Source organism: Halichoerus grypus, chromosome 7, assembly GCF_964656455.1.
Source record: "Halichoerus grypus chromosome 7, mHalGry1.hap1.1, whole genome shotgun sequence".
NCBI classification, from domain to species: domain Eukaryota; kingdom Metazoa; phylum Chordata; class Mammalia; order Carnivora; family Phocidae; genus Halichoerus; species Halichoerus grypus.
In genome coordinates, this window is record NC_135718.1 from 153,972,273 (window position 1) to 153,996,851 (window position 24,579).

The window sequence follows — 24,579 nt, forward strand, 5'->3', positions numbered from 1 at the left end:
GGGGTCAGGAGATGGCTGGAGGGAAAGAGGAGGGAGCGCCTCTGACACAGGGGAGCCCCCTGTTAAGGGGTGCCGACCAGGGCAGCTTTATGGGATGCAGGCCGGAGATTGGAGCCAGGGGTGTCAGGAAGGGGGGGACGGATGTACGAGAGGTGCTTCAGGTCTCTGGGCAGAGTTGCCCAAGAAAGTCCGCTGAGAAGAAGCTTCGGTGCCATGGCCCTTTGTCTAACGCTCCTCTCCTCGACCTTGTCCCCCTTCACTCCTCAGGTGAGCGCCTCACAGCTGAGGAGATGGATGAGCAGAGGCGGCAGGCTGTTGCCTATCAGTACCTCTGTCGGCTGGAGGAAGCCAAGCGGTGAGCGGGGGGCCTGCCCCTTCTGGTCCCCCCCTTGTGCTTTCCCACCCTGCCCACCCCAGGCACCTGCCCCCTTGCTGATACAGAAGGAGAGGAGTCCGTTCTTTTTTTGTTTTTTTTTTTTAAGACTTTATTTTGTTAGAACAGTTTCAGGTTCAGCAACAAGAGGAAGATAGAGGTACCCCCAGGTACCCCCAGCCCTCACTGTCAACATCCGTAAGCGTGGCACATTTGTTACAACTGATGAACTCACCTGGACACGTAGTCTCCCCAAGTCCGTGGTTGACCTTAGGGATCACTCTTGGTGGTGTACATTCTATGGGTTTGGACAAATGGTGAATGATATGTATCCACCATTATAGTATCTTAGAGTAATTTCACTGCCCTAAAAATCCTCTATGCTCTGCCTCTTTGTCCCCCATCCCACCCCTTGGCAGCCACTCCTCTCTTCTGTCTCCATAGTTTCTCCACAGTTGGAATCATACGGTACGAGCCTTTGCAGACCGGCTTCTTTCACTTAGTCGTGTGCATTTGAAGTTCCTCCATGTCTTCTCAGGGCTCGACAGCTCATTTCTTTTTAGCGCTGAAGGATTTTCCATTGTCTGGATGTACCGCAGTTTATTAATCTGTCACCTACTGAAGGACATCTCGGTTGCTTCCAAGTTTTGGCGGTTATGAATGAAGCTACTGTAAATATCTGTGTGCAGGTTTTTGTGTGGACATGTGTTTTAACTCCTTTGGGTAATTAGCAAGGAGCATGATTGCTGCATCGTACGGCAGGAATATGTTTAGTTTTGTAAGAAATCACTAAACTGGGGCGCCTGGGTGGCTCAGTCGTTGGGCGTCTGCCTTCGGCTCAGGTCATGGTCCCAGAGTCCTGGGATCGAGCCCCGCATCGGGCTCCCTGCTCGGCGGGAAGCCTGCTTCTCCCTCTCCCACTCTCCCTGCTTGTGTTCCTGCTCTCTCTCTCTTTGTCAAATAAATAAATAAAATCTTAAAAAAAAAAAAAAGAAAGAAGTCACTAAACTTCTTCCAAAGTGGCCGCAGCATCTCGCATTCCCAGGAGCAGTGACCGAGAACTCCTGTTCCCGCACGTCCTCGTCAGCATCCAGTGTTGTCAGGGGTCCAGATTTCGGTCATTCTAACAGGTGTGCCGTGGAATCTCATTGCTTTCATTTGCACTTCCCTGATGACATATAGTGGGGAGCGTCTTTCCAGATGCTTAGTTCCCATCTGTGCATCTTCTTTGGCAAGGTGTCTGTGGCCCATATTTTAGTCAGTTGTTTGTTCTTTTTTTGTTGAGTTTTGAGTTGTGTGTGTGTGTGTGTCTGTTTTAGTAATCTCTGCGCCCAACGTGGGGCTCAAACTCATGACCCCGAGATCAAGAGTTGCATGACCTCACTGACTGAGCCAGCCAGGCACCCCATTCTTTGTGTATTTCAGATACTCGTCTTTTACCAGATGTATGTTTTGCAGATATTTTCTCCCAGAGTGTGTCTTGTCTTCTCATTCTCTTTTCTAGAACAGAAGTTTTTCATTTCATTTATTTATTTATTTTTAAGATTTTATTTATTTACTTGAGAGAGAGCAAGAGAGCACATGAGCAGGGTGGGCAAGGGGCAGAGGGAGAAGCAGACTCCCCACTGAGCAGGGAGCCCGATGCGGGGCTCAATCCCGGGACTCCGGGATCATGACCTGAGCCCAAGGCAGACACTTAACGACTGAGCCACCCAGGCTCCCCACGAAGGCAGAGACTTAACCAACTGAGCCACCCAGGCGCCCCAGAAATTTTTCATTTTAATTAAGTCCAGCTTATCACTTATTTCTGTCAGTGATCGTGTCTTTGGTGTTGTGTCTCAAATGTCATTGCCCGGGGTGGGGGTGGGCAGGGAGTCGTTGCCAGCGGCACCCAGCTGGCTCAGTCAGTAGGGCGTGCAACTCTTGATCTTGGGGTTATGAGTTCAAGCCCCAAGTTGAGCAGAGAGATTACTAAAAAAAAATAGACTTTAAATTAAAAAATAAAAAGTCATGACCGCACTGAAGGTCACCTAGGTTTTCCCCTGTGTTCTAGGAGTTTTATAGTTTGGCATTTTACCTTTAAGTTGATCCATTTTGAGTTGATTTCTGTGAAGGGTGTAAAGTCTACGTCTAGATTTATTTCTTTTGCATGTGGACGTCTAGTTGTTCAGCGCCATTTGTTGAAGAGACGCTCTCTGCTCCATTGGATTGTTCTGCTCCTTCGTCAAAGATCAGTTGACTGTTGTTCTGTGGGTCTGTTTCTCTTCATTCTGTTCCACTGGTCTGTCTAACTTTCACTGAAAGCACACTCTTGATTACTGTGGCTAAGGTGGGCGGTGTCAGTCCTCCAACTTTGTTCTCTGCCTGCAGCATGGTGTTGGCCATTCTGGATCTTTTGGCTCTCCATACAAACCTTCAATTCAGTATCTTGATATCTGCAAAATGGGAGTCTGCTTGGGATTGCACTGAATCCATAGACCCTTCCCGCCCACGAGTGTGGGGTATCTTTCCACTTAGTTTGGTTTTCTTTTGCTCTTACTCATTAGGGTTTCATAGTTTTCCTCAGAGATCTTGTACGTATTTTGTTGGATTTGTATCTAAGTATTTCATTTTGGGGTGCTAACGGAAACCGTATTGTGTTTTTAATTCCAAATCCCACTTGTTCACTGCAGTGCATAGGACCGTGACTGACTTTTGTGTGTTAACCTTGTGTCCCACAGCCTTGTGTGAGGTTCTGTGTTGCCTTCTTTCAGATTTTCCACCTAGACGGTCATGCCGTCTGTGAGCAAAGACAGCACCACATCCTTCTATCCCCCTATATTCTTCAGCGCCTGTCTCTAAACATATGGACGTCTGCTCACGTAATAACCACAGCACCATCCTAATACCCAGAGAAGTTATTTGTTAATCCTTGGAAGATCAACACCTGGCCATTTTCAAATTTTCCTGATTGTCTGGAAAAATAATCTGTTTTTCAGTTGGCTTATTCAAATAAGGATCTAACAAAGCTCACATATTACATTTGGTTGTTGTGTCTCTTAAATCTTCTTTAATCCAGAACAGCCCCACCTCCCCGTTGCAGTTCTTTATGTCACCGACTTGGTGAAGAAACCAGCTTGTCTGCTGTGTAGACGCCTTCCGTTCTGGGTTTGTTTGCTTCCTTGTGTCCGCCGGCTTGCTCCTCTCTACCCTGTGTTTCCGCCTCTAAGGCAGCATAAAATGCTTCATTCTTTCCTTGTAATCCATAGTATATTTTTAACGGTCTCCAGAAAAGCAGGCAGCGTGGGGAGACAGGACAGCAGGTGTGTGTGGCTGGAAAGGCGTAGAGCGAGGTGTGACCGGCTGTCTCTGAAGATGGAGGCTTTCCTGTAGGCGTCCATGCGGGGACAAGTTTGGAGGCCCCGTGCCCCCCGGGCCACCATCAGTAACAGTATGCTTCACGTGTTCCCCCCCCCCCCCCGGCGTGCTCACACTTGTCAGCTCGCGCACCCCCTGTGCGGCCCCGGCAGCTGCCCCCTGAGGCGGGGAGTGCGGCCGCGCTCTCTTCAGTTCGCAGGTTACACAGTGAGGCTCCGAGAGGTGTTGGGGGGCAGATGGTGTGCAAAGCTGCTCTTCCGATTCCAAGGGCCCTGGCCTTTCTGTCCCTTTGTGCTGCTCCCTCCCATCAACCCCGGGGGTTCCCCACGACCCCCGTCGTCATCAGAGCTAGGCTCTGAGCTGTGTAGACGTGACCTTCAGGCCTGGGTTCTCAGAAAACACGCAGTGAGAGCAGTGAGCGGTGGGGTGTGACAGTCATGCTGACCACACTGAGAGACGGCCTAGCATGCAACGGGTAAGGGCCTCCCCGTGGATCACAGGCTCAGGATCTGTCAGGGAAGATTTCCGGGGGTGAGCAGGGGCTGACGACTGGCCATTCCAGTGCTGCGGCGGCTTGGGGTCAGGTGGTAGCAGCCAGACCGCGGGCAGAAGGGGAGCCGGGAGTGGGGGCAGGGACAGCGACAGGGACAGCTCCCTGACCGAAGCTGCAGCGTCCCCACAGGAGGCCCCTCTGTCGGGGTGGGGGCAGGTGCCGGAGTGGGTGGCAGGCGCTGTCCTGCTCTTGTGTTTTCAGCTGGATGGAGGCCTGCCTGAAGGAGGAGCTTCCTTCCCCGGGGCAGCTGGAGGAGAGCCTCCGGAATGGAGTGCTGCTGGCCAAGCTGGGCCACTGCTTTGCGCCCGCCGTGGTTCCCTTGAAGAAGATCTATGATGTGGAGCAGCTGCGGTACCAGGTGGGGAAGGGCGGTCTCTACCTTCCAGCCGCTTGCGCTCAACTCCCCCTTCTCCTCAAGGCTGTGGCGGTAGGGTGACCGTATAATTTACTGTCCAGACCTGGACACGGTTGAGGATGAAAGGGGGCCCTATCAATCACGGCACGGGGCCAACAGGAGTGGCTGGGGTCCCTGGCCGGAGACTGCGTGCGGGCTTTAGCAGCAAGGGACTCTTGCTAGGTGGGCCCTGAGATGCCCCAGGTAGGAGACTTCTAAGCAAGTTGACACTCAGAGGCTTGTGGGCTTTGCCACCATAACGGTACTCCCGGGCCCACTGCCCATTCCCTGCACCATGGCCAGCCCGGTCCAGCCCTTGTCTCCTTCCCGCCTCACCTCCGGACTCCCCTTTCCTCGGAACCCTTCCTGGGTTGTTAATTCCACATCTGTGCCTTCCTTCCTAAATGTCCTGCCAGCTCAGCCATTCCTGGCAGTTTCCATCTGTCCTGGGGGGCCAGGGGACGGAATATGAGAAACCAATAGGCCAGGGTCCTCTGGCTCCCTCTGCCCTCAGGCCTCCAAGCTGTGGTCTGGGCTCTGCCCACAGGGAACCCTGAGAACCATAGAAATAGATTCTCGTCTCTTCCCTTCCCTTTCAGGCAACCGGCTTGCACTTCCGGCACACGGACAACATCAACTTTTGGCTGTCTGCAATAGCCCACGTCGGCCTGCCTTCGGTAACACTGGGCCTCAGGATCGGGGTTCATCTTTGCTCTGCACCAGCCCCCAGTCCCCGCATGCATGCTTTGTCTCCCTGGGACCCTTCAGCCCTCACCGTCCTGCGTCTCCTGAACAAACTTAATCAGAGGGTTTTGGTGGCGCTGCTGGTCTCTCAACCATGCCGCTTGGCGCTGCCCCTCCTGTGGGTGGGGGGCAAGTGGAGGGAGATGGAGGCTCCCTCACCCAAGCTGCAGCGTCCCCATTAGTGAGCGAGACCCCTGTGTGGCCCCGGAGATGGGCTCGCGTTAGCCGCTCCTTCCCGCCAGTTTCAGGGCGCGAAGCAGGGGCACGCAGGCCACGTCCCCCGGGGTGGACTCGGAAGCCTGGGCCCCGGAGCCCTGCTGGACACGTCCTGCATGTCACCTGGCTCTTTGGACCTTACATGTTTCTTCACTGTAAAAGGGGCATGGTGATCCACGGACGGTTTGTCGGGAGGACCGGATGATCTGCACGGTTCCCTCTGCGAATTGTAGAGAACCGGCCGCATTAGGGCACGCTAGGACTCTACAGTGTGTCTCTTCCGGGGAACTGAGAGAGGAGGCGGCAGTAAAGAAAGGCTTGGTGGGAGGCAGGGGCAACAGAGGCGTCTGTCCTCAGTGAGGCGGGAACCCCGTGACGTCTCCTAGGAATCTGAGGTAGCCAAGAGGTTCTGAGGTTAGACCTCACTAGTCACCAGGGGGCACGGCCATGCCTCCGAGGGCCCCCGCTGCTCAGAGGCCGCTGGCCTAGAGGCAGGGATGAGTGCGCTGCCCCCTTTGTGGTCCCGGATAGCATGTGCCTCGTTGGGCCTCCGTGGGAGCATGGCCACCTGTCCGGCGAGAGTCCAAGGCGAGGGGCCCAGGCTCGCTGTGTCTCTAGGATGGACGGGGGGCCTCTTTCTCCCGGAGGATACAGCCTGTAACCTCGACCACCCCGCCTGTGTGTTTGGCTGGGCTTTGGCTCAGTATGTGGCCCCAGGGCCTTTCTTTAACACTGAGGGTGTGGGTGCAGTGCCGGCTGTAAATGGCTGGGGAGACTGACCGAGAAGCCCCAGGCAACAGAGGGGCCCACGGCCCACCCAGGTGGGAGAGGAACACCGTGCCTCAGCCCCCCTCTATGGCTGGTGCTGCGACTTTCCAACGGCAGTGACCTGCTGGCTTCCCCTCCAGACCTTCTTCCCGGAGACCACAGACATCTACGACAAGAAGAACATGCCCCGGGTGATCTACTGCATCCACGCGCTCAGGTGAGAGACCCCAAACTTTTGTCCTCCAGTTTCCTCTCGGTGGAGGCAACCAACAGTTGGCAACAGATGTTGGAGCAGGAAGGAGGGCGGGTAGGCCACAAGGAGCACTTCTTAGGAGAGGGAGACTTTAGATTTTTATAGTTGTGTCTAGATTCATGTGTGTGTTTTTAAAGATTTTATTTGAAAGAGAGAGAGCGTACGCACGCGCGGGTGGGAGGGGCAGAGGGAGAGGGAGAAGCGGACTCCCTGCTGAGCAGGAACGCCCCCGCCCACCGCCAACTGGGGACTCGATCCCAGGACCCTGAGATCACGACCTGAGCCGAGGGCAGACGCTTCACCAATGGAGCCGCCCAGGCGCCCCTCATGTGCCTTTGTGGACACGTGTGTGTGTGTGTGGGACTCATGGGGGTGAAGAAAAGGGCAGCAGGGAAGGGTCTTCCACTTGTGACTGGGCACAGAGGAATCAGAACAGACCCCATCAAGAGTGTCGCGTGCAAGTCACGTAGTAGGAGTGGTGACGGCTGTCTGGTTCTACCCACGGCCAGCCATTAGCAACCAGTGGCTAAATCTTAAAGTGACCAAACTGTCCCTGTGTCTGCCACGTCGCCTCCTCCTGACTTCGTTTCCCACGTCCCTGTGCCTGGTCCTGCAGGTCTCTGCTTACGACGCCCCATCTCTGAACAGCTGCTACGGCCGTGCGCCCTTCTCTGGGGGTCCTGGTCACCCGACCTCTTGAGCATCCTGTCTCTCCTATAGCACTTTTCTCAGGCTCAGTTCCAATAATGCCACTCCCTGTGGATCGGGGGGCCTTGGTCCCCACGTCCAGGTCCCTGTGGCATCTCGTGCAGACCCATGCGTCCAGCGCGTCCACATAAATAAGCCCCAATGCCTTCCCTTCTTTTCCAGTCTCTTCCTCTTCCGGCTGGGACTGGCCCCTCAGATACATGATCTGTATGGGAAAGTGAAATTCTCAGGTGAGCCCAGCTCGTGCCCCTGCCGCTTGTGTGGGCTGGGTCTCGGGGGCTCTGGCCCTGAGGAAAGGCGCGTGTGGTGTTGTTGCAGCCGAGGAACTCAGCAACATGGCCTCTGAGCTGGCCAAATACGGCCTCCAGCTGCCTGCCTTCAGCAAGCTCGGGGGCATTCTGGCCAATGAGCTGTCGCTGGACGAGGCTGCAGGTAGGGGCTGGGCTCTGCCTGCGGGGGTGGGCTCAGTGAGAACGGGAGGACTCTGGGCCTCAGATGGATTCTGGGTGCCTCTCATCAGTAGGCAGGGCTGCCAGGCCTCCTGGGTGGGAAAAGGGAATGACATCAGAGAGGCTGCGGCTGGCCATGCTGCAGCGGTCTGGGGTTTGTCTGGCCTCCTGACCTTGTTTTTGCACCCCTCCCAGTCCACGCAGCTGTCCTTGCCATCAACGAGGCCGTGGAACGAGGGGTGGTCGAGGACACCCTGGCTGCCTTGCAGAATCCCAGTGCCCTGCTGGTGAATCTTCGAGAGCCTCTGGCGGCCATCTACCAGGAGCTACTGGCCCAGGCCAAGGCGGAGAAGGCCGCCAGTGCCCAGACCCGTGTAAGGAGGAGACTCGGGCGCTGAGCGCTGGGTGGCCCGGAAGACCTGCAGCGGACGGGACTCCTGTGTGTCCTGTCCCACGCCCCAGAGTTGCTGAGGGAAAGTGTCGCTTGTGGGTTCTTGTAGAGAAAGAGGAAAGCACCGGGGAGAATAATGAGGATTCAGAGGAGAAGGCAGGAGGGGGTTCTGGGGCCTGGATGTTCGGGGTGGGCTGAGATGGGGACGTAGGACTGGATGAGACCAACAGGAGATGCCAAAGGCAGGCCTGGAGCCCTGGGTTCCCCAGAATCCTGGCCAGACTGCCCGGCTGGGGCAGAGTGGGGGGTGGGGTGGGGGGGAGAAGAGACAAACAGGGAGGAGCCCATGTCCCAGGCCTCGCTCTCGGTGCAGGATGGTGGAGAGAGCCGGGACGTGTACGATAGCTTCCTGACTCAGGCTGAGATCCAAGGCAACATCAACCACGTCAACGGTGAGAGAAGTGGGCCGTGAGGTCTTGGGGTGCTCTCGGGGTGAGCCCCCATATCGGGCAGTTTGGGGGTGGCTCTCGCTTGGGCCAGCCCTCATGTCTCAGGGAAAGATCCAAGTCAAGAAGCAGCACATGCTGGGCTGTATGGCCGTCCATGTCTAGAGAGGCGGCCCCGTTGAGAGCGTTTCTGTTTGGATGGAGATCCACGGGGAGCGCAGAGGCAAGAACAGACCTTCCAGCTCTTGGGGCCAGGGGCAGCCAGACTGGGTCCTTCTTGAGAGGGAGGTGTGAGGAATGGATGGGGGAGGGGTGGGGGTGGGAGGGGCTGCTGGAAGGCTCAGGATGGAGGAGGCATCGGCCTGTTTGGGGCAGGACGTCCTGAGGGTCTGGGACGGTGCTGTGGGAAGGCTGCAAAGATCCTGCTGAGGGTTTGGGGCTGGGGCGGGGTGGGGGAGCTCTGGGCCGGTGGGAAGAATAGGGCTGGGCTTTCACATGTTGTCCACTCTGGAGTCTTGGTCTTTTGCAGTCCATGGGGCTCTAGAAGTTGTTGATGATGCGCTAGAAAGACAGAGCCCTGGCGCCCTGCTGGAGGCCCTTCTGGACCCTGTGCTGGCCCTGCGAGGGGTCCGGAGGGACTTTGCTGACTGGTACTTGGAGCAGCTGAGCTCAGACAGAGAACAGAAAGCACAGGTCAGGCTCCAGTACTGCCCCCTGCTCGGGGGGTTGGGGGCTGGGGGCAGGCCTCTGCCTGGGCAGCACCTCCGGCGCCCGCTGGTGTTCAGCAGTGCCAACTACATGTGCGAATGATTACATCACCCCAAAGCCTAATGGCGTAGACTGTGGGGGGAGCCAGGGGCAGCCCGACGGGCGGTGACAGACTCCCCTGTTGCCGGAGCGGGGCCTCAGCGCGGCAGTCTCGTCCTCTCCCTGACGCGGCGTCTCTGTTGTCCGGGTAGTTGTGTCAGTGCTTGCTGGGTGAGAAGGAGGCAGAGGCTCGAGGGCGGGGTAGTCAGGGGGTGCTGGGAGCCGGTTCACGGCCCAGGGCTCCGCTCGGCTTCACCCCTTCCCCTCCCCAGGAGCTGGGCCTGCTGGATCTTCTGGAAAAGGAGGAGGTCCAGGCCGGTGTGGCTGTAGCCAACGTGAAGGGTGATCAGGAACAAGCCAGTAAGTCTCCCCTGAGGCCTGGCCGGGCCGTCACTGCCGCCTCTGGCCCTGGGTGGGCTTCCGCGTAGGGCCGTGCGGACCGCTGCTGGCGGGGGCCTCTCCCCCTCCCTGCCCGGCCCAGGCCGCCTGGAGGCACAGGACAGCGAGCTTCATGAAGGCCATCGGGTCGAGACGGTCCATCCCGCGGGGCTGGCTCTGGGGCAGGTGGCTCTCTGCAGGGCACTTCCCCTGCGTGTGGCCACTTTCAACCTGCTTGAGGACTTTGGCTTCTCCAGTGTAGTGATTTTCCAGATGAGAGAGAAACGCATGATCCCACTCAGTTCCCCTTAAAAACACTGTGTGCAGATATAATTCTTTATTGGAGGAGCGTGTTGGTGACCGTGTCCCTCCCGGGGGTCAGCCCGCCCACGGCAGGAGCGAGACGAGGCTGAGCGTGGGGCTGGAGCCCGTGGCCGCCAGGCCTGTCACAGCCGCAGGCGCTTCCTGCTGGCCTGGCCGCTTGCGGTCGTCGGCTCTCCCGTTGCCGGTGCACAGGCCTGCTGTTCACGTCTTTGTGGAGCGTCTGCAGGCCTTCCTGGGCTCCTCCATCCATGCTTCAGCCTAGACTTCAGTCCCATCCACTCAGCCAGGCAGATGAGACCTGCGCTTCTCCCTTCCCTTCTCTGCCCAGACGGGCTGCTCTTCCCCAGCCGCCCAGCCTGCCCCACCGCTGGGCCTCTGGTTGTCTGGGTTTCGTTTCTGCACACTGTCACCCACGGAGGGCGGGCGACAGCGTCCAGCGCGGCCTCCACTGCTTCCGTGCTCCCCCGACGGCTGGAGCTCTGGGGGACGGAAGACAGCGCTGACATGGGGTGACTGGTCTTCATATCCTCATTTCTCCCCGTAGATCCACCTTCTTGACGCCAGGGCCCAGATCTGGCATTTCCCAAGCCCTGGTGTTCGAGACCCCACTGATGCCCCATGGCCCCTTCAAGCTTACTCCTGCTCTTTGTGGCCCAACGGTTCCACTTTGGGGCTGGTTGCTTGTCCCTTTGTGCTGTCGGCAAGATTTGGCCCCTGGAGCCCCTGACTGACCCTTCTCAGCTGCGCTCCACAGTCCTGCCAGTCTTGTCCCCTCCATCAGGCGGCCACTCTGACCTGCCATGCTGCTCCATCTCTGGGCCTGACAGGTTGCTTCTTCCAGCACCTTGTAAAGCCACCCAGCACCTCTTCCTCCTAAACACTTAGAAACTTCTTTTGAACCTAGCAGAAGACAGAACAGTTGTGCTTTTTTTTTTTTTTTTAAGATTTATTTATTTGAGGGGCGCCTGGGTGGCTCAGTCGTTAAGCGGCTGCCTTCAGCTCAGGTCATGATCCCAGGGTCCTGGGATCGAGCCCCGCATCAGGCTCCCTGCTCCGCGGGAAGCCTGCTTCTCCCTCTCCCTCTGCCTGCTTGTGTTCCCTCTCTCGCTATGTCTCTCTCTGTCAAATAAATACAATCTTTTAAAAAAAAAAAAAAACTATAGTCTTAAAGAAAAAAAGATTTGTTTATTTGAGAGAGAGCATGCGGGATGTGGGGGAGGGGCAGAGGGAGAGAGTCCCAAGCAGACCCCCTGCAGAGCACGGACCCAGGGCTCCATCTCAGGACCCTGAGATCATGACCTGAGCTGAAACCCAGAGTCAGACGCTCAAGTGACTGGGCCACCCACGCACCCCAAGGCAGAACAATTTTGAAGAGCAGCTGCCAATTTAGCCAGGAGAGTGGGACGGGCCCTGGGTGCCCAGCCTGTGCAGCCCTCTCCCTCCTCCCCTGCAGTGCTCCAGGCCGTGTGCAGGATCAACAGAGCCATCCGGAGCGGGGTGGCCGCTGCTACCGTGAAGGCGCTGGCGTGCCCCGAGGCCCGGCTGCCTGCAGTGTACCCCCGCGCCCCGGCTGCGTACCAGCACGAGCTGACGGTGCTCCAGCAGCAGCGGGGAGGGGTGAGCCCAGGCCACACCCCCAGCGCGAGCACCCTCGGCGGGACTGGGGAGGGACGTGGGCCGCCGTCCTTGCCGTCCTTAGCGGGTCCTCGGCGCTAGCGCTCCTGCAAGGGTAGACCCTTCAAGAGGTAAAGCCTAGCCAGCAGACACTGCTCTACACACACTCATTTAATCATCATTTAATGTTCCCTGCGAGAACATTATCGGGTAAGTAAGATTTCCGTTTTAGAGACAAGGAGAGTGAGATGCACAGGCGCACACGGCTCCCAACAGCTGTAGCCAGCCGTGCTGGGAGCGAACGCAGAAGCACGGAAGCCCGTGCCGCTCACCGCTCTGTGTGTCCCCCCCCGCCCTGTGTCCAGACAGCGGGGCGGCCCTCCTGGGAGCTGGAATACACCCGAGGTCCAGATAGTCACAGGCAGGGAGAAGGGGATGATGTCAGGGTTGGAGGACTTCAGACTAGGAAATGGAGGGAGCAGAGCTGGGAGTAAGTCTGGGAAGGCTTCCTGGAAGAGACGAGCCCCGTGCAGAATCAGACCCACGGCAGGAATTTTAGAGCATGACCCTGGTCCTGGCCCTGAGGAAGGGCGCGGTCTCCACATGGGCGGCTGCCGTCTGGGACGCGTGCTGGGAGGTAACTTCCAGCTCTGTGCCTCCTTGCCCTGTGACCTGTGACCTCCGGCAAGTGAGTGACTGGTCTGCCCCTCAGTTCATGAAGCGGGAGCAGTAATGTATTTAGCACATGGGCTCGTTGTGAGGATTAGAGTCACCGCACGCATTAGCCGTGAGCCTCGCGCGTAAGCCCCGCTGCTGGGGTTCTCCTTGCCGGGATCCTGTCTGTGGGGGACCGGACGGTGCTCCGGACATGCGGAGCAGCTCACGCTGGGGTTTGGAAAGGAGGAGAAGCCTGGGCCACCGAGTGGGGCCAGGGCCTCGGGAGTGTGGTGCGGCACAGAGGGGCCTCTTTGTCCTCCTCTCTGTCCCCCGGGGCCTTGCACACTTCCTGGTGCGTGCTAGGAACCAGCAAGGAGCCCACGGGGCTCACTGGTCGTGTGTGGGCCCTGGAACCCAGTGTGGGTTTAACTTCCATGACTATGAGCTCACCTGGGAAAGGGGAATCTTAATGGCACTTCCCTCCCCGGCCCGTTAGGAAGACGAGTGATACTGTGTGTGAGGCGCTTACCCACTGAGCACGCGGGGAGCGCTCTCGGGTATCAGGTACGGTTAGCCAGTGAGTGAAGGAGGCCGCTGGGGCTTGGGTTAGAGACCGGGATGCAGGGGCGCCTTGAGGGCAGGGTGGCGTGGCCCCAAGCCAGTTGCCAGCCCCGTGGGAATTGGCGCTCCCCTGTTGCAGGAGCTCAGCCACGAGGAGCTCTTTGTCGCTGTGGAGATGCTGTCGGCCGTGGTCCTGATCAACCAGGCCCTGGAGGCCGGGGACGTCGGCGGCTTCTGGAGCAGTCTGGTGAACCCCGCCACGGGCCTGGCCCAGGTGGAAGGAGAGAACGCTCAGCGGTGAGGAAGGTTTAACCCCGTGTCCAGAGGGAGGGCGGTGGAGGCAAGACTCGGTTCTGCGTGGAGACCCGCCTTCGGCGCTGCCCTGCGCTGGGCCCGGCCCCTCTCTGGGTCTGTTCGCAGCTCCTTGGCCCGTCCCGTGCCTCGTCCTGGGAGCAGGGCTCAGTCATCCCCCCTTCCTGCATGTTCCGCGCTTCCTAGAGGATCCTTGGGTGCCAGATACTGTCCCGGGGGCTGGGGAACAGAGTGAACAAAACCAAGTTCCTGCTCTCCTCCAACCGACTTGCTAGTGGAGGGGGACAGACAGAAGCCAACACGGCAGGACTAGAAGGGAGGACGCCATGGCCCAAACCAGCCCGGGCCAAGGGGGTGAACGGTGGGGATGTGCTGGGGGTTAGGGAAGGCCCTGTTGGTAAGGGGGCTTTGGGAGAGACCTCAGGGCCTCTGTGATTGCCGGGGGGCGTACGGGGCACAGGCTCGGAGCCAGACGGGTGCTGGGCGTGGCAGGGTGGAGCAGCAGAGACCACGCTGTGGCCTTGGCTTTCCCTGTGAGCGAGAAGGAAGCCGGGGGCTGGGGGGGCTTCAGCGCGGAGGGGCGTCCCGGGCTGCGTTTGCCAGGCTCACTGGCTGCTCAGCGAGGACGGGCTCCCAGGTTGGCCGGACAAGCAGGCAGCCTCCGGGCCGGTGTGAGGGACACTGGGCCGAGGGCGGGGGCCGTGGAGGTGGCGAGGGGGAGTCTGGTTTGGGATCTGACGGGATCTGGTTGTGTGTGGATATGGGCTGTGAGAGAGTGTGGTCGGATTTGACGCCAAGATCTTTGTCCTCAGAGGTTGGAGTGAATGTTGGCCGAAGTGGGCAGGACTGGGAGACATAGGCTGAACAGGGGTTCAGCTCAGGTCGGGTTTGGGGCGCTCCTCAGGCATTCACGGGGAGGCATGAGGGGGCAGCTGGTCTTCATGAGTGGGCTGCAGGTGTACTCTGGGGAGTCATTAGGATATGGCGTCTCGAGCCAGGAGGTTGGGATAGGGGTTTGCAGCCTGAGCGGTGGGAGGCTCGGGCGTGTAGACGTCAGGGAGGAGACCAGCACAGGGGCTTTGAAAGAACGACCCACAGGGTGCGAAGAGCACCAGGAGCATGTGTGAGCGGGAGGCCGAGCAGTGTTCAGAAGTGCCCTCACTCCCGGCTGACGATGCCCCTGCTGCTCACCCACTGCTCCCCCTGCTGCTAGTTACTTTGATGCTCTGGTGGAGCTGCGACGTGCGCTGGACGGGGCCGTCTTGAGCTGGAACGACCTGCAGGCCACCGTGCACCAGGTCAACGCCCAGGTGCAGGAGGAGACCGACCGTGAGTGGAGTCCAGGGCAGGGGGAGGCAGCTGGGCCTGCGCAGCCCATCCCTTACCGTAAGTCTGCGCCCAGTGCCCACCTAGATCTCTCTTTCCCAGAGGTCCTCGCGGTCAGCCTCATCAACGAGGCTCTGGACCAGGGCAGCCCCGAGAAGACCCTGTCTGCCCTCCTGCTTCCCTCGGCCGGCCTGGACAACGTCAGCCTTCCTGTCGCCCCTCGGTACCATCTCCTCCTCGTGGCGGCCAAGAAGCAGAAGGCCCAGGTGAGGTCTGAGTGGGCTGGGTTGGTCCCTGAAGCCTGAAGAGCATCCCCTGTGGGTAGAGCTGTGCCCAGGATGCACCCTGGGAGAGCCCAGTCTGATGACACAGTCCCTTCTGGGGGTGGAGGGCAGGAGGGGCCGTGGGGGAAGGTGGCCATTGGGCCGGGCCCTGCCCCGAGCTCCCGTTGCCAGCGTGCAGAGAATGGCGGGGCCTTGTGGGTGGCAAGAGCACAGGCCTGGTGGCCAGGCAACCAGGCTGGACTTCTGCGCTGACACTTAGTGACCACATGACCTCCAACAAATCCCTAATGTCTCTGAGTTCTGCTTGTTCATCCGTAAAATACTGTGCATCCTGGTCCTCCGTACCTTCCAGAAGGGGGGAATCACCCGCATCGGAGAGCATGGTGGGGTTCTGTGTGGTGCCGAGCAGTTGGGGGCTAGGCCTGCGGGCCTGGCTGCTTGGGTTTGCGTCCTGGCGGCCAGCCCTGCATACGTCTCACACCGTTCACTCCCCTGCAAGCATTTGCCGATAAGGACCTTCTCTCCAGGTCAGGGCTGTTGGGAGCAGGCTGACGGCAGTTCTTGCTCACACGGACTGGGCTCTTCTCTGCCGAGCGGTGTTTGTGTGCTGGGCAAATGTGGGTTCTGAAGAAAGTGCTTCACTTTTATTTTTATTTTTTTTTAAGATTTTATTTATTTATTTGAAAGAGAGGGAGAGAGCCTGAGCAGGGGCAGAGGGAGAAGCAGACTCCCTGCTGAGGAAGGATCCCGATGCAGGACTCGATCCCAGGACCCTGGGATCATGACCTGAGCTGAAGGCAGACGCTTAATGACTGAGCCACCCAGGCGCCCCAAGAAAGTGTTTTAGAATGCTGCCTGGAACATAGTGTTCGAGCAAATGTCTATTTAGAAACTTCCCTCTGCTAATGAGGAGCATCGGGAGGGAGCAGAGTCTGGGGTTGGGGTTGGGTGAGGCACGGGAGTGGGGGCCCTGCCTGACCATGTGGCCGAGTGAGCCTGTGGTCGCGTATAAGCCAGGCGCTGCCTCATGCGGTAGGAGCGTCTAGAGCAGGAGTGGACAGGACAGGGTGGAGGTCGGGGTCAAGGTCGGCCTGAGAGGGTGTGCATGGGGGCGCAGGGGAATGGGAAGCAGGGGCAGGAAGGGGGAGCCTCCAGTGTGGACGTTCCCTGGCTGTGGCTTGGGCACAGGGGCAGGGAAGTGAGCTGCTCGGAAGGTGGAGGATATTGAGGGCTTCCAAGGGTTCTGGGAGTGCTGCGCCCCAGCCGAGCTGATGCTTGGCCAGCCTGAAAGCAGGCCGGGAAAGAACCTTCTGAGCCGGCAGGCGCCCCGGGAAGCGACAAGGCCACACCTGCACGTGGCAGGTGGAAGGAGCAGGCATGGCTGTCCCTGGGGCTCCCGCAGCCTGCCTGTACTTTGGTTCTCGTGCAGCCGAGCCTGGGGCCTGGGGCGGCTGGCCCGGGCTCTCATCATTCCCATCTCGACTTCCTAGGCGACGGGGGACCCCGGAGCCGTGCTCTGGCTAGAAGAGATCCGCCAGGAGGTGGCTAGAGCCAACCAGGACACAGACGCTGCGCAGAGAAGTACATGGGCCTGGGGGCCCCGCAGGAGTCCAGGGGAGGGCTGGGGGAGGGGTGTGGGCTCCACACTCAGCCCCTCTCCCTTTCAACCTCTGTGGGGAGGTGGGCCAGAACCAGAGCAGGGCCTCACCGCTTGGCCTGGACGCTAGATCTCCTAGCTGCAGCTGGGCAGGGAAGTCTCAGGGGCTGAGAGCCCACAGTCCACGCCTTCCCGGTGCTCACCCCGAAGTGTGAGCACGGGAAATCAGGCGGTGGCCAAAGGTCCACCCCATCCTGTGCTGGTACCTGGAGTTTGGGGTCCCGCTGTCAGCTCCGGTCGTGGGGGGCAGGAAAGACTGGCTTTGAGGACAAGTGGGCAGGACCAGTGCAGACACCGGCGTTCTGTGGTGCTAGTAGCGTCTGGGGTTCCTCTGTCCGTTTGTCTGTCTGAGTGACATGAAGGCAGGTGTCGCACTTCTTGGATTTTATTCTCTTCTGAAAAAACTGCCTTGAGGTTCTCTGCCTGCATTCTGCCTTTGAGCTTCTGTACAAGAGGCCTGAGGCTGTCCTTTGACCCAGCCCCAGCCAGCCCCATGCTGCCTCCAGGAAGCCTTCCTCGACTGCTGCCCTTCCCTCCAGGCACAGCTGCATGCTGCTGTGTTCATCTGGGTCTGCACCCATGCTCGGATGTGCCCTGTCCCTTCCCATCAGATGGGGGGGTTGTGTCCCCCTTTTTTGAATCCCTCCCCCATGGACAGGACAGGGCCCAGGGGAGGGACTTGGGGAATGGGTGAGGACCAACCACTCCCTCCCGATGCCCCTGTCAGTGGCTCTCGGTGTGGCCGCCATCAATCAGGCCATCAGGGAGGGCAAGGCAGCCCAGACGGAGCGGGTGTTACGGAACCCCACCGTGGCCCTCCGAGGGGTGGTGCCCAACTGTGCTGACAGCTACCAGCGGGTCCTGGAAGACGCCGTGGCAGAGAAGCAGCACCCAGGTAACGGCCCCGGCCTCACCCTCTGCGCCTCCGCCGGCCCCCGCCGCCGCCTCCGAGCCTTCTCTCCTCACTCGGCTTCTGCTCAGGAGACACCGCGCTCTGGGTCCGACACGACATGAAGGACGGCTCAGCCTACTACTTGCACCTGCAGACCTTCCAGGGGACCTGGGAGCGGCCCGCTGGCTGCCGCCTGAATACGTCCCACCTGACTCGGGGGGAGATCCAGGTTGGCAGGGGCCCTGCGGCGGAGGGGGCGGGGGACGGGCCCCACCCACCAGGTGCCACAGGCTCTCTCCTGCCTGCAGTCGGCCGTCACCAGGGTCACTGCCGCCCACGACCGCCAACAGCTCTGGAAGGCCAACATCAGCCTCGTCATCCAGCTCCAGGCCCGCCTGCGCGGCTTCCTGGTCCGGCAGGCGTTTGCGGAACGCTCCCGCTTCCTGAGGACCTGGCTGCCGGCGGTCATCAAGATCCAGGTGGCGGGCTCTGGCCTTCGAAGTCGTCGGGGCCGGGCTTATCTGAGCTTCAGGGCTTCCTTCCTGCTTGCTTTTTGCTGAGTGGAGGGGGATGACCTGGCCTCAGCAGTAGGGTTCGGAGCGTGCTGTCTAGAGCCTGGACTGCCTGGCTTTGGGGCCCAGCTCCGGCACAGGCAGCCGTGTGACCTCGACAGGTTTCCCCACCTGCAGAATGGGCGTGCGGACGGTGTAGCAGCTCCGTGTAGGGTTGTCGTGCGGGCCTCTGAACGGTGCCTGGCTGGCAGGCGCTTACTGTCACCTTCGCTGTCCCCAGAGCAAGAGTCCTTTGTCGCCCCCCTGTGGGGAGGTGGGAGTGACACTTAGTAAGCCGAGGACGGGCTCCAGGTACGAGGACCTCCCGAGCTGGGTAAACAGGACAGGGTGGACCAGCCCGAGGCGACGCGCTCCCTCTTCTCTCCCTCTGGCCCTGTGGCTGGTCCAGTGTGGCCGCGGGTGGAACCCACGAGTAACTGGGAAGATGGGCTTCGGGCCCGCCCGCTTTACAAGCCAGGAAAGATGGGAGTTGAGCGAACAGACCCCAAGTAGATGTGACCTGAAGGCCGCGCGGACATATGCGCAGCGCAAAGGTTCTTTATTGACTAAACGTCTGCAAGGATGCCCCCTGGGCCGGGCAAGGGCAGGAGACCGATGGGACACATGAGTGACCACAGCTCCCGCAGCAGGACCTGGAGCACAGCTGACGTTAGATGCTGTGATGGCGGGGACACGAGGGCAGCCCCAAGAGCCCGGGGGTGGGAGGACGCTGCGCGGGCGGGCCCTCAGGGACGAGCCAGCGGGCACAGGGTAGTGATTGGGGGCTGAGGCTTTAGAGTCAGAGGCTGGAGTTTGCCCCCTCGTCCTCTTGCTTCTGGGTCATACGACCTTGAGCACCTCTCCTAAGCCTGCTCCAACACCATTTCTTATTCACAGCGACAGTCCTCACCTCACGTGTGGATTGTGCGGGCTCAGCGGGAAAGTACACGGGGCGCTGAGTGCAGTGAGCCCTCCGTGGGTGGCAGCCATTAGAACGTGTTAAATTGTAGGGCACTGGTCCCAGGACTCAGTACAGAACCTTGGTAATTAGCATTTAGTGGTCTGATCACGGAGATGCCTCCCTCCTGAGCTTGGACTGGAATTTCACACGGAAACTAAAGAGCTGAAATGCCACAGCGGGAGAGGGCGCGGGGTCAGAGGGCACGTGTGCCACCAGCCCTGGGGCTGTGCGGGCTCTGGCCTGGGTCCTGGCAGAGGCCCGGAGCCTCGGGGAAGTAGGAGTCAGAAGTGGGGCTCCCGGAAGCTCTGAGCCTGGCTGAGCCGCACATCAGGTCCTGACTTCTGACCGGTCCAGACTGGGAGGCCTCTTCTCTAAGGGGGAAGAGCTGAGAGGGGTCCCCTGAGAGGGACAGCCGCGCCTGGGCAAGGAGAGGAAGCAGTGCTAAGGAAACGCTCGGGTGGGGGCGGGGGGGCTCCCTGGCCTCCAGGCTCTAGGTGGACAGCTGCCATCCCAGGCCACGCTGCCTCTTACATCCTGTCCCAACAGAGCGACGGGGTTAGCCATGGGGTGGAATGCGGCCAGCAGAGCGGCTTTAGGAAGGGCTGGGAGGACTGTTGGATGAATGGGAACGCTCTGAACACGCCAGTCTGCTGCAGTGTCCGAGGTGGAGGACCGTGCAGGGCCTGAGTGCCCAGGAGATGTTTCACGTGGGCCTGAAAAGACAGGAGGGATTGCAGGGGTCAGGGGCATAAACAAGGGCCCGGGGCCAGAGCGTCACCACGCACATTTAGAAGGAAGCGCAACGTCTGAAGAGGCTGGAGTCACTAAGAAGGAAGGGACCACCGGAGAGTCGCATGGGGTCAGGTGGTTGAGAACTTCGGGAAGCTCTGGGGCTGAGAGATGTAGCCCAGGTGGTTCTTGAGGAAAACTGATCTCACAGGAGCTTGCTGTGAAAGGGGAGAGGCCCCTAAGGGGGAGGGGAGCTGCCAGGTTTGTGTTTTAGAGACCAGAGTGGGTGTGGTTTACAGAGGAGCCGGTCATCCCAGCCCCTGAGGGCAGACCAGCGGGGCGGGGCGCCGTGGGGGGCAGGCTGGCGGGGGCGGGGTGCTGGCGAGGCAAGCAGCGTGAGCTAGGGGAGCCTCCGCGGCCTGCGGCCCACACGGCCTCAGTAGAGGTGGGCTGCGAGGTTCTGTGCCTGCCCACGCCTTCCGTCCGAGCCCCTGTGCCTCCCCAGACTGCACATGAGTGCATCTGGGGGACCCGGTGCGTGCCCTGAAGTCAGCGTAGACTCGTTAATGTCTTTACAGCTTGGGTCTTACAGTTGGGTTCCGTGACGGTGCGTGGGGTGGATTGCACGTGTGTGTGTGTGTGTGTGTGTGTGTGTGTGCTTGCACGCGTGTGTGTGGGACCAGGGAGGGTGCTGCAGAGTGTGCTTGGCTGGCGCGGTCTCCCCGTGAGGGTAGCCATACTCTGAGAGCGGGGCTGGTTTCCCCTCCCCCTCCCCTGCCCCGCGCCCCCCGGGATGGCCTCTCTGGCCGGCGGGGGCCAGCGGAGGTCCCCCCCTCTCCTGTCCTGACGCACAGGCTCACTGGCGGGGTTACAGGCGGCGGAAGGCGTACCGGGAGCGGCTGCGGTATTTCAGAGCAAACTCGGATGCTGTGATCAAGGTAGCTGCCGCTGCCGCGGGGAGGGGGGAGGCTCCTGTCTCCTGAGGGGCCTCCGAGCCGATCGTTAGTCCTCTCGCCGCCTCTGGAGATGGCTGGCCCGGGTCCGAGGGCCGGTGCCCGAGCGTGCAGCTCAGAGGCAGCGTGTGTCCTCAGATCCAGGCCTGGGCCCGGATGTGGGCAGCTCGGAGGCAATACCGGAGGCGTCTGGGATACTTCCAGAAGAATGTGAGTGCATCCTGCTGCCCCGTCCCCATGCCCAGCCTTCGCCCAGGAGAACCAGGCGAGGGCAGCCAGTAAGCCTTTCCCCACCTGCGTTCACGGCAGGTTAAGTCCATTGTGAAGATCCAGGCATTTTTCCGCGCCCAGAAGGCCCGGGATGACTACAGGATGTTAGGTACGCTGCTGGGCCCCTCTCTTCGCTGTGAGTAAACTGCCCATTCTCCCTCCTCTGTCTGCGGGCGCGTGGCTTTCGATAGTCAACAGAGCAGAGGTCATGCCACTCCATGGCTTACAATTGGGCTTTGGAGAAGTTGTCTGTCCTTCTTGAGCTCCTTCCTCGTCAACAGCTGATGCCCCAACCTTGAGCAAGCCTCTGGACCCGGGGTGCATGTGGGAGTGAGGACATGTGCTCTGCCTTTGGGGATCCCTCAGGTTGGAGGGAGAGACAGGAATTTCCCTGGAGTCGGGCAGGTCTAGATATCCCTCCCGGGGCCGCACAGCAGGAAAGGAGAAGGTACGAGACGTCTGTACAGGAACGTCGTCGAATGAGGGCTGTAGCCAAAGCCCCCGCCCACCCCAGAAACAGCCTGGTCACGGGGAAGGCTCCCCTCAGCAGGTGCTTGCCGTCCCGGGCTTCAGTGATCTCCCCATTGCTGCCACCAAAGCAGACAGGGAAGGGTCTTCTCCCCCTAGAGTCCACGCCTTCTTGCACTTTGCCTTCTTGTGTGGCCCGGAGCTCCCCCAGCTCCGTCCCTCCGTGGGCCCGCATGCGTGAAGCCTTACACGGTGCTGGGACCTCAGTGGCAGCAGCAAATGGCACTCCCTTGTCCTGTCCCTCGGTCCCCTTTGTGGGGTGCGCATCTAAAGCCTCACACAGGTCCTGGGCTGCTCTCGGCTCCTGTTCTTAAAGACCAGAAGCCCAGCCTTGGAGGTCCTCCTCTTTGTGAGGTGGACCCAGGGTCCATTTCCAAGTTGGCCTCCAGCCCTTGGGTTCTGTAAGATGTGGGCCTTTTCCCTTCTGGGCCTGAGGCGACACTCATGGGCTTCAAGTAGAATGCACGGCGCCGGCTACATGTCCTTAACCACTCTGAGCCTGTCCTGCCCATGGGGTGCCGCCAGTCCCTCTCTGACTGTGGGCACTCAGCCCATCTGAGGAGCACATTGGAGTAGGGGTTTGTCAGAGGGAGCTAGGGCTCTGACCTGGGGCTGGGAGGTCTCTGGCGTGGGCCCTGGTTGGGGGCGAGCAAGGGGTGGACCCCTCATCCATCATAGCTGGCTATCACCTGGGAAGCTTGGGGACAGGACTGGCTTAAGGCATTCCACTGCCCCCTTGGCACAAGCAGAACCAGTTAGAAAAGTGCTGGGCGTTGGGGACCTGTTGGCCTCAAGTAGGATGGGGACCAAGGGCTAGTAACAGGCAGGGGGCTGGCGAGAAAGCCTCTGGGAGGGCACCGCCAGTCCTGACGCCTGTCCCCTTCCCGCCAGTCCACGCACCCCATCCCCCTCTCCGCGTGGTATGCAGATTTGCCCACCTCTTGAATCAAAGCCAGGAGGACTTCCTGGCTGAAGCCGAGCTGCTGAAGCTCCAGGAGGAGGTGGTCCGGAAGATCCGGTCCAATCAGCAGCTGCAGCAGGACCTCAACCTCATGGACATCAAGATCGGCCTGCTGGTAAAAAACCGGATCACCCTGCAGGTGAGGGGCCAGCCCCTCCCGCGTCCAGCCGCTCCCGGGGACTCGCTCCAGCAGTCCCTGCCCTTCCGGTGATTGGTGGGGGCCGGTGACCGGGCGGACGGAGCCTTGCTGTGAAATGAGAGCGCCTGCCTCTGCTTCTTCGTCATGGATGTGGGCTGCCCGTGTGATCTCGAGGTCTGTTTCCTCCTTGGGAAGCAGGGAGAGTCTGAGTGCGCACCTTGCCAGGCCAGCGTAGAGGTAGACACGAAGCTCCTCCGACAGTGAATGGGCAGGCAGACGTGCAGCGATGGGGAGGAGTGAGAGCTCCAGCTCAAGACAGAGTAGCAAAAACCCACAGACACGACGTCAGGGCCTGGAGACCCGGTTCTCTGTGGGGACTCCCCCTGTGAGAGCGGAGGAGCCAGACCGAGTGTCAGGGTGGCTGGGGTGGGGGGCCCTCCGCGTCCCAGAACTGTTGATCTCTCGCTCGTGCTGTGAATGCCTTGAACGGCAGAAAGTCCCGGCTCTTCGAGGTGCCGATGCTGACCGTCCGCTCCGCTCTGTGCTGGCCCGCCCTCCCCCCACTCCCTCCCCACCCCCTGCCCCTGCAGGAGGTGGTCTCCCACTGCAAGAAGCTGACCAAGAAGAATAAGGAGCACCTGGCGGGCATGATGGTTCTGGACAAGCAGAAGGGACTGAAGTCGCTGAGCAAAGAGAAAAGGCAGAAGCTAGAAGCTTACCAACACCTCTTCTACCTGCTCCAGGTGAGGAGAGGACCCCACCATCCCTGAAGGGTCTGGGGCCTCGAGGCCTTTCTCTCCACGTACGGTGCCCTTTCCCAACCCTAATGCCTTGACCCCAGAGACAGAGACAGTGCCCTCCTGTTTGTCCTCCGAGGAAGCTCCTGGCAGGAGAGCCTTTCTTTGTCCGATCGCTAGTCCTCCAGGCGCCTCGTAAGCCACTCCCGTTCCCCCGCTGCTTGCAGACACAACCCATCTACCTGGCCAAGCTGATCTTTCACATGCCGCAGAACAAAACCACCAAGTTCGTGGAGTCCGTGATTTTCAGCCTGTACAATTATGCCTCCAACCGCCGCGAGGCCTACCTGCTGCTGCAGCTATTCAAGACCACGCTCCAGGAGGAGATCAGGTAGGCTCCGCACGTGCAGAGGGACGCCCGGGCTGCCGCTGTGGGCTCCTTCGCCCGGTGAGAATTTGCGGAGGTTGGCGGGGAGAAATGGAATCAGAAGACCTCTTTTCTCAGCCTCCCGAGGCCCGGAGGACCTCTCCAAGGACAGTATGGAGGGAGGCCGGGGCGGAAGGTTAGCGCACAGGCCGAGATCCAGCTGTTGGGACCTGCCTTCAGAGGAGGCATCCAGAGTGGGCTTTGAAGAGCCAAAATCTCAAGAAGGAAACAGCTATTTGTCCTACCCAGAGGCAGGAGACCAGCTTCCGTGACCTCTTGAACCGTAGGTCAAAGTTGGAGAGGCCCCAGGACATGGTGACCGGCAACCCCACGGTGGTGAGGCTGGTGGTGAGGTTCTACCGGAACGGGCGGGGCCAGAGTGCCCTGCGGGAGATCCTGGGCAGAGTCATCCAGGATGTGCTGGAGGACAGGACGCTGAGCATCCACACAGACCCCGTTCACCTGTACAAGAGCTGGATCAACCAGAGCGAGGCCCAGACCGGACAGCGCAGGTGAGCATCGGCACAGGGAGAGCTCCCTGGGCCGGCTCGCTCGGGGGCCTCCCCGGGGCAGCGTATCAGTGAGCGTGCTGACGTATCAGTGAGCGTGCTGACGGATCAGTGAGCGTGCTGACGGATGCAAATTGGCCGGCCGCCCTATTGGATGAGATAAAGTAGCCTTTTCGAGCCCCCTCTGGTAATTTACATGGAGCTGGTGTGCTTCACACAAAATGAACACAGATGAGTATGCAAATGTGTTTAATTGCCATGTCCTGCTTGCAAATGCTACGTCCAATTGGCCAGGAGTTGGGACCTGGACTCCTTATTGACAGGGGATAGCTGAACGTTCAGATTCCCAG

At 59.9% G+C, this 24,579-nt stretch overlaps 1 protein-coding gene across 1 annotated transcript in view; it reads left to right on the plus strand.

Moving 5' to 3' along the window:
- Nucleotides 1-24,579, plus strand: part of IQGAP3 (IQ motif containing GTPase activating protein 3) — a 42,466-nt gene that overhangs the window by 9,439 nt on the left and 8,448 nt on the right. The window contains exons 3-27 of the mRNA XM_036118241.2: nt 268-355; nt 4,485-4,641; nt 5,277-5,354; nt 6,546-6,622; nt 7,529-7,596; nt 7,685-7,798; nt 8,011-8,189; nt 8,580-8,658; nt 9,182-9,345; nt 9,732-9,819; nt 11,615-11,778; nt 13,133-13,290; nt 14,519-14,634; nt 14,734-14,897; nt 16,406-16,496; nt 17,300-17,467; nt 17,554-17,693; nt 17,773-17,943; nt 20,560-20,643; nt 20,797-20,868; nt 20,968-21,037; nt 22,348-22,556; nt 23,147-23,299; nt 23,521-23,684; nt 24,008-24,232. Coding sequence (XP_035974134.2) covers nt 268-355; nt 4,485-4,641; nt 5,277-5,354; nt 6,546-6,622; nt 7,529-7,596; nt 7,685-7,798; nt 8,011-8,189; nt 8,580-8,658; nt 9,182-9,345; nt 9,732-9,819; nt 11,615-11,778; nt 13,133-13,290; nt 14,519-14,634; nt 14,734-14,897; nt 16,406-16,496; nt 17,300-17,467; nt 17,554-17,693; nt 17,773-17,943; nt 20,560-20,643; nt 20,797-20,868; nt 20,968-21,037; nt 22,348-22,556; nt 23,147-23,299; nt 23,521-23,684; nt 24,008-24,232 — 3,241 coding nt within the window. The remainder of the gene's footprint in view (nt 1-267; nt 356-4,484; nt 4,642-5,276; nt 5,355-6,545; nt 6,623-7,528; nt 7,597-7,684; nt 7,799-8,010; nt 8,190-8,579; nt 8,659-9,181; nt 9,346-9,731; nt 9,820-11,614; nt 11,779-13,132; nt 13,291-14,518; nt 14,635-14,733; nt 14,898-16,405; nt 16,497-17,299; nt 17,468-17,553; nt 17,694-17,772; nt 17,944-20,559; nt 20,644-20,796; nt 20,869-20,967; nt 21,038-22,347; nt 22,557-23,146; nt 23,300-23,520; nt 23,685-24,007; nt 24,233-24,579) is intronic.